Source organism: Chenopodium album, chromosome 11 (assembly GCF_948465745.1).
Source record: "Chenopodium album chromosome 11, dcCheAlbu1.1, whole genome shotgun sequence".
Lineage (NCBI taxonomy): Eukaryota > Viridiplantae > Streptophyta > Magnoliopsida > Caryophyllales > Amaranthaceae > Chenopodium > Chenopodium album.
The window spans coordinates 13,326,163-13,339,360 of NC_137844.1; the positions used below are offsets into that span (position 1 = coordinate 13,326,163).

Here is a 13,198-nt window from a genome sequence, read left to right on the forward strand (position 1 = left end):
TCAGTTCAGCTCAGTTCAGTAAATGTGAACAGGCTCTTAGTTGAGATTATTAAAAAAAAATCGCTAATAATTGAAATTATTAAAATGTATTTTTTCCTTTTTATAAAGTAGTATGTAAAATGGATAAAACTAATTTGGCCCCTTGATTAAACAGCTGGGTCACAGACCTCAAAGTGTAGGAAAGTTGTTGATAGTTTGTACACACCGCGCGTGAATAAAAACCATAACAACCGCGAATACAAAACCAGAAATAAGCAAAACAACATTTTCATTTCTCATTTTATTTTCCAGTTTCCATCAATAATTCCCCTTCCCCCTTTCTCTTTCTCCTCTCCTTTCTTTCCATCTCCCCCATAATTTCCTCCCTCCTCAATCTCCTCCTCCATCACTCCCCTCATGCCTCCTCATCCTCCTCCACAACAACTCCACTCTTTCTCTCTCCTCTAACCACCATACTTTCTATCTCCTCAAAACCGCCATTATCCGCCATGAAAGAAGCTTCCCCAGATTCCGACGACCTCCTCCTCCTCTCAACCCACTTTCTCACCTCTCTCCTCTCAACCCACCTCCCTCTCATCCACCACTTCAAACCCAAATGGTCTCTCATCAAATCAAAACTCCTCTCTCTCCAATCCCACCTCGCCGACTTCTCCGACTCCCACTCCCACTCTCTCTCCTCCAACTCCCTCTCCCTCTCCGTCCTCTCCTCCCTCTCCTCCGCCTTAAACGACGCCGTTTCCCTCGCCGGAAAATGCTCCGACCCCTCCTCTCTTCCCGCCGGAAAACTCCGTACTCAGAGCGACATCGACTCTTTGTCCTCCACACTCGATGGGATTAACAAAGACTGTGAGATCTTGCTTCGAAGTGGGGTTCTCACCCAAGACGCCGTCGTTTCGAGTTCTCAACAACTTCAAGGAAGGGAGGCTGTTCGAGCAGAGGTCAGAAACTTGTTGACTCGTCTTCAGATCGGAAGCTCTGAATCAAAGAACTCAGCAATGGATTCGTTGTTAGCGTTGTTGAATGAAGATGATAAGAATGTCTTGATTGGGGTTGCTCAAGGGATTGTCCCAGTTCTTGTGAGGTCACTCGATACGACGTCGTTTGAGATGAGAGAGAAAATTGTGGCGGCGATAGCTAGGGTTTCGACGATTGAGAGTAGTAAACATGTTTTAATTGCTGAGGGTTTATCGTTGTTGAATCAATTGATTAGGGTGATTGAATCAGGAAGTGGGTTTGCGAAAGAGAAAGCTTGTGTTGCTCTTCAGGCGTTGAGTTTTAGTAAGGAGAATGCGAGGGCGATTGGTTGTAGAGGTGGCATTTCGTCGTTGTTGGAGATTTGCCACTGCGGAACGCCGAGTTCGCAAGCAATGGCGGCCGGGGTGTTGAGGAATTTAGCTCAATTTGAGGAGATTAAGGAGAATTTTGTCGAGGAGAATTCGATTCCAGTGTTGATTGCGTTATCGGCTGCTGGGACGAGCTTAGCTAGGGAGAATTCGATCGGGTGTTTGTCGAATTTGGTGTGTAATGATGAGACATTGAAGGTGTTGGTTGCTAGAGAAGGTGGGGTTGAGAGTTTGAAGAATTACTGGGATTCGACTCCGATTGGGAGGGGATTAGAGCCTGCTGTTGAGTTGTTAAGGAACTTAGCATCATATCATCCAATTGGGGAGGTGTTGATCTTCCAGGGGTTTTCATTGAGGTTGTTGCCATTGTTGCATTGTGGGGTTTTGGCAGTGAGGATTGCAGCTGCAGGAGCTGTTTTCGAGCTCGGGTTTTGCTCGAAAGCGAGGCGGGAGATGGGGGAAAATGGGTGTGTTTCTGCTCTAGTGAGAATGCTGGATGGGAAAGCGATTGAGGAGAAAGAAGCGGCTGCAAAGGCGCTTTCGAGTCTCTTGATGTGTACCGTTAACAGGAAGATATTCAGGAAGGAAGAGAGAGGGATAGTAGGAACAGTTCAACTGTTGGATCCATTGACTAAGGTTTTAGATAAGAAATGGCCAATTGCGGTATTGACCACTTTGATTCACTCTAAGAAGTGCAGGAAACAAATGGTGGCTGCCGGAGCTTGTGTTTACTTACAGAAGCTCGTTGAGCTCGAAATCGAGGGAGCGAAGAAGCTGTTTGATTGTCTTGGCCGGGGAAAACTGTGGGGCGTTTTCGCCAGGCCTTGATGATCAGAGTAATTCAGAGCAAATGAGTTCTTTTTCTTCTTTGTATGTATAATTTTTTCTTTCTTTTGAGCTTGTTTTTCTTGTTAGTTTTCTGCCTTACCACTTGATTTTTACTTACTAATTCCTTGTTCATAGTTTGTGTTTAGAATTGGTGACAAGAGAGGGCAATTGTGAGTAGTAGCATTAGTATTAGTATTAGTATTAGGTGTTCTAATTGTTTGAATGACATCTTTGCTTGTAGCATATTATCTTGGTTAGTAACACATACCCGGATTGAAATTGTATCTTTTCGACTTCTTAATAAAGTGATAATCTTGTTGTTTCTTCATTTTGTGATGCGAAAAATGTACTCTTATTACACAAGTTTTTGTTCAATTGTTAATATACAGTATGTTATTTTCCTGATTAGATGAAGGGTATTGCTCCTGTCTGTTGTAACTTGCAGTCTTGTGGTCTATTCATCTGGATATGTTAGGTATTGAGAAACTTATACTCCATGATACATGTGACATTGTATATAGAAAGTATTGCTCAATCTGTAAAGTTCTCAAATGCAGTAACTTATTTATTAATGCTGATAGATGTATCAGTCAAAACCTCTCTTTGGTTGGTAGGAACTTTGTTTAGTAATCTTTTCCGATTCTGAGGTTACAGCAATACAAAACCTGTGCTCCCAACCCGGAGTCTTGTGCACACTTGGACTGGGAGCATCGTTCATCGAACTTTTGGTTGCATCATATAACTCTGGCTCCCTCGCCTATGGATCATCAACCCTTACAATGATTCAGGTCTTTTAGGACCGCCTTGGCAACTTTGATTAGTCAAGCAAACAAAATTTATAGAAATAGCACCATTATTAGTATAGCTCCTATTATACAGAATTTATTCCTGTAGCTAATTAGGTTGTTGGAATAATAATTAATAATGTGTCGGTATGATAATTGAATAGAATGGAGTATAATTTAGATATTCTTGTAATGTAAGGTTTAGCAGTAGCAATGGTGGACCAAAATCATGTGCAACTGTCATAAGGATAGATTACATGTGCAACAGTATATTTTCCATGCAATTTCCAACACATTAATCTTACTTTTTCTGGGTTGTTTGTACTCTACTAATACTATATAATTATGACTTAAGTATATTAATATTGGCAGTGGAAAGACAGGAATAGTAAAGTGTGCAGAAAGCTAAGGATTATGGTACTGTAATGATTGACTAATTCTTACCTGTTAAAACTACCCCTGCCTACCCTGTTGAAGAATATGCATATGAAAACGAGGAAAACGAATCATATTTTGTGGGGTCAGTAATCCAGTTTCTCACCTTGTTGTAATTATGCTTTGATTATAAAGGTGACAAAAAGGAAGCTACTAACTAATGTCGTCAATATTATTGTAATGTTTATAGGAGTTGTAATTTTCATGATGTTGATTTGCATTATTGTTGTGGTGTGGTATGTGAGGAGGAAGTCGCCTTTTCAGTTAAGAATTTTGACATTTTCTTTTTCTAAGGTGTTTTTGGCCATATAATGTATTTAGTGATTTTAATATCTTTCCCCATTTCCTAATCTTACTCATACAGTCATACTTAATACGAAGAATTTTGATAAGACGTCTCTTTTTCCAAGAAGTGGAAGTTTTGTATACATTAACAGTATAAGTATAAAACAAGTTTAGTCATCTCAAATCACAGTCTATTAAATTAGTCTGGTCAATGGATCAACCGATGTCATCCTGATGAGAGCTCGGTACAACCCAATTCAAAAGGCGGGTTGTGCCTGGGTTGAAATGCGGCCCACGTGCTCACTCAAATACACATTTTTATATAAAAAAACTCGTCCAAATCTTCTTCCCAACCCAGTCCCCCAACCTAGTCCAAACAGTGAAACAACTAACCCGTGCACACACAGCCTAACCAGTCTTGCGTCAATGTCCAACCCAGCCTGGATCTGCTCGGTGGCTAGTATAAATATTTGCAACTAATATAGGAGTATCTACTATTAATTAAAACAAATACATACTTCGTGTATCATAAAACAAACCTTTACATGTGTCTTCTTCTCATAAAAATCTATTCTAAATGTTAATTTATCTACTGAATCTGAGAAACTGGATAAGACTTGCATGAAGTTATTAACACATAATCTTCCTTCAATACTATTCCTTCTCCAAGGAGGAAAATGTGATTAATATATAGCTTCTAACACACACTATCAATACTATAATAGTCCAAAAACCACCCAAGATAGACACATTCTCAGTCTTACAGATGCTCTTCATTACGTCCATGGCTCAGTCAACTTTCTATAACGCCGCTGACCTATCATTTACGATTACAATACTCCATAAACAACGCTAGTCTCACATGAATGCTTCTAGAATGCAATAATCTATATGAAAATGTAATCTAAGCGACATTAATATAGACTTATCAAATCACAATATGAACCTTAATTAGCCCCATTGAATAAGATCAGATTTGTTCTGACTTCGGATTCAGGGCAGGAAATTAGTTATATTCATGGTCAGACTGACTTGGCTGTAGGAGAATGAATGGAATATTTGATGTGTAGGAAGCTTAATTACCATAGGAATGCCTCTAATCAACAACTGTCCAAGCGAATACGCTATTGTTATTTATTTAGACTTGCTTCTGTCTTATTACACACCGCGTTTATTTTATTGATTTGCTATGCAAGACACAATTTTCGTAGGTTTGGACCTATACACTGCATAACTTGTTCTGTTTATCAAAGAAGTTAATTATATTAGTGGCTCATATCCAACTAATTGTAATGCCTTAGCTTGCCACGACTTATCCTGATATCGCGTGTGCTGTGTATTGTATGTTGTATAGGTAGCGTCTCAGTTTATTATGCAGTGTCTGCTACAGAGAATGCAGGGTACTATGGATCATGTATTGTCTAGAACTCTAAATAATATAATTGCTAGGCACGAAGTCTCTCACTAAGTTATGGCTCTAATTTAGTAATTTGTTATCTTGGCACTATAAAAACCAATCTACAATGGCTCCAAGTTATAAATCGCGCAGTTGATGTAGCTTGTACTAATGCAGGAAGCTTGTATCTGAATGGGTTTTTTTCTCCCATCTTCATGTTCGTCAAATGAGTTATAGTGTGAGCACTACACATCTATAACACTCAAACCTATATTGAGCAAATTGTGATCAACTATCATGCTGATCTTGTCATTAATTTACGCATTGGTGACATACCTTTCAAGTACATACAGAGTAGTGTAATTGTATACACAAAAACTTATATGAAATCGGGCTCACCACATCATTTCGAATACACAGTACAAATGATATTTATGAAAATTGTAACATGGTTGAGGGGTAATCAATACAAAGTACTACGTAGTACCTACGTGTTAACTTATAGACTATTCTAGATTTCTAGTAGTCACTGATCACCGGTCTCACTTGAGACTAGACGATTAGTGTGTAATAGTAGTAGACTACTAGAGTTGGGCGAACCATTCTTCCTACAATTGTGAAATTCTCATTCATACATAATTAAAGTTGCCTAGTTGGTATAAATACATGACACATTAGTTTGGATCAAGAAAATGAGGTTGAAAATTAATGGCAAACACACTACTTGACATAAAAAAGGTAAAATAGAAGTTTTTGATAAAACAAAGCTGTTAATGCTAATTTAGTATAACTTCTTTGGTAGACCTAAATTTCATTTGAAAGGAAGGAAATATGGACAATACTATGTAGCTATAGGTCTAATAAACGACACAAGAATGTAACAAACATCAGTTGTGCTTGCTCTTAGTCTTATGTGCTGCATTCTCCTTTTCTTTGTGTCTCGACTCTCTTTTTTCTTCTAAAACTGTATGAAAAAAGTTACGGTGTAGATGCATGGTCAAAAGGTGGGCTAAGGTTCGTGCATGAATATTGTTTTCAATATTAAGAACGATTTAGATAAGAGCTTGATGGGTTGACCAATTTATTTTTGACCAGTTTATAATATATATATTTCAAAAATTAAAACTCCCTCTATTTTTATTTAAATGCTTAATTTTTTTCATAATGTAGAACTTTGTATTGATTAATAATATCGATCTAAGTATTGAATTTTAATTATTCATTGAGACGATTCCAACAAGTATCAATAAGAATATTACTTTGTATCATTTAGTAGTATATATCACTAATAATGGTTAAAATAGGTCAGGTGAATACTCCTAAAATGTTTTGCTAAATAAATTAAAAGGGAAACTTTCCCTCTTGTAGCACACAAGAGTAATTATTACTCTTTTGTAAGGGAAACTTAATTTTGTTCATAGAGTAACCCAAAATCATGTGTTTATTTGAGTAACCCATATTTGTCAAGGTAGTCCCAAGCCATTTGATCATTGTATTAACAACATTACTCCTCAATTAATGAAAAAGTGGTCATACCATTAACTAATGGTGTGCCTAACCACATATAACAATTTGTGTTATACAATATGGTTTCGATCGACTAAACAAAAATATGTTTCATAATACTAAAATGAGAAAGTTAGGATCATTGCATCTTTATGATACAATTTATTGTAAGTTTAGAATACAAATACTCTTAGCTAGATATGCACCATAAACTTTAATAACCTCTTTAGCTAATGCAAACATGAACAATATCAATTATCAGTTTAACTGTCTCGGAGACTATGCATCTTCCGAAAGGAATGGGAGGACTTGGTATTCGTAGTTTGGCCTCCTTTAACAAAGCTCACCTTATGAAGCAAGCATGGAGAATTAGTCATAATCCTCAATTGCTTTTCTCAAAAGCATGCACATCTAGGTTCCAGTCTCCGCTTCACAAGGGGTGTCCGATTACTCTTCAGCACAAGAATTATTCATGGGGCATGAGGGGTATTGCAAAAGCGGCAAACATGCTAGTCAAGGGTTGTAGTTGGAAGATAGGGAATGGGAAGTCTATTGTGGCAGGAAAGGATAGATGGATGGCGGGTAAGGTCCCAGAATTCAAGTCTCATGTGACTTTATCGCAGGCGATGAGATGGAAAGCAAGTGTCTTTATGGCACCCCTTGGGTGTGGGTGGAATCAGGCGAAGCTACTTTCCTGCTTTGAAAGGGGTGATGCAGCGGCAATTATGTGCTTGGAATTACCAGATCAGGAGTCAGAGGACTATATGTACTGGCAGCATCATAGATGAGGAAGTTTTACGGTACACTTTTTTGAAGCATCTAGAGGGTTGTATGTCGTTGGAGGGTGTGAATGACTTTTTTAAGGTCTTGTGGTCTCTCAACATTCTACCTAAATGGAAGATGTTCATGTGGAGAGTGTTATCAAACAGGATTGCAACGAAGACTAATTTGGGACGGTGGGGCATGGATATTGATACATTTTGTGATTTGTGTCAGTTCCAAGAGGAAGATTTACAACATCTTTTTAGATTTTACACATCTGCAACAGATGCATGGAGGGGTGAAATCCTACAAATCCACTCAGAAGCAAACGTAGACCAGTCAGTTGTTGATTGGATTCTGTACTATATCCGCCTTTTTATAGGTCAGGATGGAATTAGTGGTCATAGGACTACTTTCTTTTTAGCCACACTTTGGGGATTGTGGGTTGCAAGAAACAACAGAATTTTCGGTGAAGCAAATAACAATCAGTTGTTGACACCAACAATTATCTCAAAAGGGTTAAGGCAACAGAGTCTATTTTTGGAAGATTCGAGGGACAATCTACGATGTTTACGCCCTCCAGAGCGAGGATTAGATCATCCACGCCACCAGGGTTTTTACGAGCTATTTTACAGAATGCTGGCACGAGTGATATTTCTACGACGACTATATTGGTAGATGGCTCGTGGAATAAACGTACTCATGGTTTGGGATGGGGTGGTGTCCAGAAAAAGAAGAGTTTGGTATTCAGGGAATGTTGGGGGGAGCGGCTCACGGTTTGGCTCACTCGCCCTTACATGCGGAGATGAAAGCTTGTCTTGAAGGTCTTTGGTGGGCAGCAAAATGTTTATTGCAGGATATTACAATTTACACGGACTCCGCTTCTCTCGTAGAGATGTTCAGGGAAGAAACTGTAACTGATGTCAGTCTTAGATGGACGGTGGATGATATTCGCCGAACTAGTAACGCCTTTACATGGTGTAGCATCTGCATTGTTCAAAGGGAATGAGTTCACAAGGCGCATATCCTTGCTACCACGGCTAATAGTAGTTTATCTTCCTTTAATAATGTTGTTTAACCTCATGTCAAAAAAAAAAAAAAAAACTCCGAATTGAAATTAGTAGTACTTCAATGCGTAAACTCCTTTGCACATGAAAAATTCATTCTACAGACTCATTTCTTCCTAGAAGATAAGAAGAGTACGATACGAAAGAGCTAACTCTTTATTAGAAACCGTTTGATAGAAGACTATCTATAGTTCTATTCGGAATAATGCTGTTAACTCATTATTAGAAACCGTCCGATAAAAGACCATCTATAAATCTATTTCGGATAATACTCTATTAATTAATACTCCGTAGTTCATGAACTCTAACCATAATTATGTGAAATTATTTTCTCCTCGTAATTTTGCTGATCAAGGTCAATAATAATTCCTAAAAAGTTTAAGCCCTAATAATTTAAGTTAGTTCCAACAGAATGGAAATATTTAGAACAGTGGTGAACTAAGGGGCTGTTCACTTCAGCTTAATTTCAGTTTAGGGCATGTTCACATTTACTGAAGTGAACTGAACTGAACTAAATTGAGCTGAAATGAATATTTTATGAGAGAAGGAAATGAGGAGCTGAAGTGAACTTAATTGAACTAAACTGATTGGAGCTGAACTGAACTGAAATTAAGCTGAAGTGAACAAACCATTAGTTCAGTTCAGTTCAGCTCCTAATCCTTCTTTCATAAAATATTCATTTCAGCTCTATTCAATTAAGCTCTAATCAGCTCAGTTCATTTCAGCTCCAATCAGTTCAGTTCAGTAAATGTGAACAAGCCCTAATAAAAATAATTCGCAGTTTGGCACTCCAAAATAGAGTTACCCAAGTTATGCTCTGTACCATTTACATTAGCTTAAAGAATAAAACTCTGTATATATATATGTCACGCTCTACCTTGAAATAGTAAAGATTTTACATATACGACACTTAATTCAATTTTATTTGTATGCCTAACAAATTTATGAATTTCATTCAAATGCAATTTTTTGATTTATTTTCTTACACGTCAAAATTGAAAAATTATACACATAAGAGAACCACCCAAATAATACGGAGTAATAATTAAGAAGCTTAATTTGTTGCTAATAAGGAAATGTAACAAATATACCGACCTACCAAATCACATTTATAGAAACATTCTGATGTAATTAATTAAGTTCAACATTATTAATTAGTGTGTTTCTTACTAATGAAATCATCATTCATCAACAACCAAGCCGCGGTATCAACAACATAATTAATGCATTCCCTTACAATTATAAGTTCATTTGTTCGGTCTATGTATAAAACAACAATTTTATTTTATTTTAGATTTGAGAAGGAAAATAGTGAGGATTAGTAATAGACTTGGTAGCGTTGATGATGGTGAGGACGAAGAAGATGATGCATGATAAGTAGCCGAAGACTATGCCGAAGATGGCCTTGTGGCAGAAGCTATGAAAATGGTCACAGATTGGCATCCAGCCTGATTGTTCATATCCGTATTGTGCTACGTACCCTATGGCTGTTGCTGCCGCGCACCCTGATAGTAATAGTGACATTGTTACCTGCATCATTCACCCCGGCCAACAACATTTCTTTGTATGTTAGTTTAATAAATATGTAAACTCGCGTACGTAATTGTTTAACATTGACCAATATGTTCCTTGAGTTTAACCATATATTATAGATGTTTGTCGATTACTGTTACAATGTATTTTATTATAAGCTAAAAGAGCTATATAACCACTAGCAATAACCTTGACACGAGGTAAAAATAAAAGCCCGTTAATATGATAGGATGGATTCCTTAAAACATGAAATTTAATCAAGGTATGTCAATATACAAGCATTCAAGTATACAAGTATGCAACTTATTAGCACCAAAATTTGTTAGTATATTTCTTCAATAATATTATTGTAGCAAATTCTATAACAAATAGATGAATCTTTTTTAACCAAGATAACTATGAGTAGGTATATATTAATTTACTACTTATATGGAGAAAATTGTGAGGATGTTCGAGGGGTGGCTTTCCCACGTCTTGTACCTCCTTGATCTTTTGTTTTTTTGTTTTTTCATGTCTGTTTTCTTTTTCTTTGTATTTGGCTTTGCCTCATCAGAATAAAAAACATATGGAGAAAGTTGTTTTTTTTTTTTTTTATTTTTTATTTTTTTTTTTATTTTTTGGGTTATTAGTAAATAGTAATGGAGAAATAGGTAGTCTAATAATTAAAATTAAATAATTTGAAAAACATAGTCAAAATCTTGTTTACCAGATCATGCAAGAAGAAGAACAAATGATAATTAGCTTTAGTTGATGCAATTCGCGGTCGAATGAAGGTGAAAATCAAGGAAAGAAGAGAAAACAGACTTGCTATTGCTGTTGCATATGCAAAAAACCTGCCCAAAAACAGAACATGTCAAATTTATGCACAAAAAAACAAAAGCATTCATGAAAATATAAATAAACCAAAAATTTGGAAGTATTAATACTTGAAAGCTGAGGAGTAGCTATATTTGGCTACCATTTCCATTCCAAATATAATGGCAGTTTGATTACAAGTGAATACTATGGAAGAAGCTGCTATCGACGTTGCGAGTGCAGCTGTTCTTAGCCCAATCTGAATCACATCAACCTTGTTTTGCTGTTTTATTTTTTGAAGGGTTCCCTCTTGTTTGTATTCTTCATATGTTGACATTGTAAGGGAGAGAGCACGAGCGAGCGCAAGAGAGTGTGTGGGAGAGAATGGGAGCAACGGAGTATGGTGTAGTGAAGAGGAGTGGGGGCAAAGAACAAAGTATATGGGAGCTAAGAGAGTGTTTATATAGAGGAAAATTTTGTGTTTTAAAGAAAAAGTGAATTTGATTATTTGAAGAAAATTGGAGGGTAAATATTAATGAAGTGATATATAAAAGTCAATAAAAATGGGAAGGAATGGAGAATAGGAGTTAATGATGATTTTGAAGACCATAACTAGATTTTAGGAAGAAAATGAAAATCAATTAAGGTGGAGAGAAGATTTTTTTTTTTTTTTTTTTTTTCGTAGGCTAGCTAAATCCTTGATGAGATGTTGATGGTAACTTTTTGGCTATATTAAAAATTTCTCTGTATTAATCAATAATAATACAAATCAACACGTACGTGATTTCGTCCAAATTTTCAATACTTGTACCATTTAAAAAAGTATTCTTAAAAGCTGAATATATAATAATCAATTGTGTTTTATTATTGTCCAGTGATTCTAATTTTAGTTATCGTATTATTGAATGTGAAAGGGCTATTGGGTTAATAAGAAAAGATTAACACTTTTGTGTCTGACGAAATTTGCTTGTGAGACTATTTAAATTACTTTGTTTTAACTTAAGATATACTTTAATCGTAATGGCAAATTAGAAGGAAATAAAGTTAAGAATAAGAAAAAAAGTACTTCAATACTAAACTTAGTAAAGAACCTGCTCACTTTAATTTTCAATCAACTCTTTTGACACCCTGTATTTCATATATCAAGAGATGTCAAATATTTTTTTTTCCTCTAAACCCTTTATGGAGAAACAATCCCTTTTCAATATCCCGTAGTTTACTTACCAAGTGTACTGTTGCCAAACATGAAATTCTCTCTCCAAAACCATTATGGAGAAACATACATTCTTTCAATTCTAAACCACCATCAACACCATTACATTTTTTTTCTATCTCGCCTTCAATAGTTATAAAGGAATCCCTATATTTTTATTCTTCTCCCATACGTTGCAAGCACATGCTAGCAAAAATTCTTCATTTTAATTTTGCAGTCAATGGGTCGCTTGTCACAACAATCGTGAAAAACGCCCATTAAGAAACTCCTTATTCGCTAAACATTTGAAAAAAAAAGACCCTAAACTCTCTCCAAACCCTCTCGGAGAATGACAATGCAATGCAACTCTTCTCACCAACTACACTTGAATTCGTACATTGATCAAGATCGATTTCCGTTATTATATCCAAGATCGGTCTCTCGTTTTGAATGTTGTCTTGCAGGGCATGTAAAGGAATAATATTAGCAATATCATTATCCCTTGATTTACCCATTTAGGTTGATAGTCAAAGATATCCCTTATTCTTGTTTAATGTACCTAGACAAATACTATAATGTGTGTAATCATAGTCTAATGCTTACTTATATACTATAAATATTCTTGTATACTTTTCAATATAATCAAGCTTTCCAACATTCACTTAATCATAACTCTATCTCATTGTAAGAGTAATAATAATCTTATTATGGATGAGCTGAGGTATTGTGAATGCCAAGATTTAAAGATCAAATTTGGTCTATATTAATATTGTCAGAGAATAGAAAAGTTCACGGAAGATTATTTTTTAATCTTTCAAATTAATGTTTTTATGCAAAAAAGTAACAGAAAATCCAAGTCCACTTTCTTGATGTAAGGAGGAATATATTAGAGAGAGATTGATTAAAACATGATTCCATGTGAAAGAATAATGTAGTCGCAGAATGCTATAGCTACGTCTCCAATGCCTTGCCTAAGTGAATAACTGCACAATTACCGTAAATAGGATGGCTTAATAATCGGGGAACTTGTAGAATGAGTAACAATTAATAGCAAAATAATTGAACTACAATTTGAAGAAACTCCTACAAATTGACCATTTAATCTTACCTTTTCCTATTTGATTGTTCCATTTCATGTAAATCTTTTGATTCTTCTTTCTGATTAGCATTTAATCGTTTAGCTTTACATTAAGTATATTAGGAGAGTATAAAATAAACTATTTCGATCATATGTTACACAACCATCACTGAATGAGACTTAATAGGTATTT

At 35.9% G+C, this 13,198-nt stretch overlaps 2 protein-coding genes across 2 annotated transcripts; both read left to right on the top strand.

Annotated features, from left to right (window-relative positions):
• The first annotated feature begins 298 nt into the window (after positions 1–298).
• LOC145568617 (uncharacterized) lies at positions 299–2,499 on the top strand. The gene has a single exon (XM_081628047.1). It carries the CDS (start codon positions 489–491, stop codon positions 2,169–2,171), a length of 1,683 nt encoding a protein of 560 aa, XP_081484173.1. The 5' UTR covers positions 299–488; the 3' UTR covers positions 2,172–2,499.
• A 4,910-nt stretch (positions 2,500–7,409) lies between these two features.
• On the top strand, positions 7,410–8,018 carry LOC145566324 (uncharacterized). The gene has a single exon (XM_081625779.1). The coding sequence runs from the start codon at positions 7,410–7,412 to the stop codon at positions 8,016–8,018; it is 609 nt and encodes a 202-aa protein (XP_081481905.1).
• The last annotated feature ends 5,180 nt before the right edge of the window (positions 8,019–13,198 follow it).

Bases quoted from the DNA above. Each gene is read 5' to 3' on its own strand.
- LOC145568617 (XM_081628047.1), top strand. From the start codon at position 489: ATGAAAGAAGCTTCCCCAGATTCCGACGACCTCCTCCTCCTCTCAACC.
- LOC145566324 (XM_081625779.1), top strand. From the start codon at position 7,410: ATGTCGTTGGAGGGTGTGAATGACTTTTTTAAGGTCTTGTGGTCTCTC.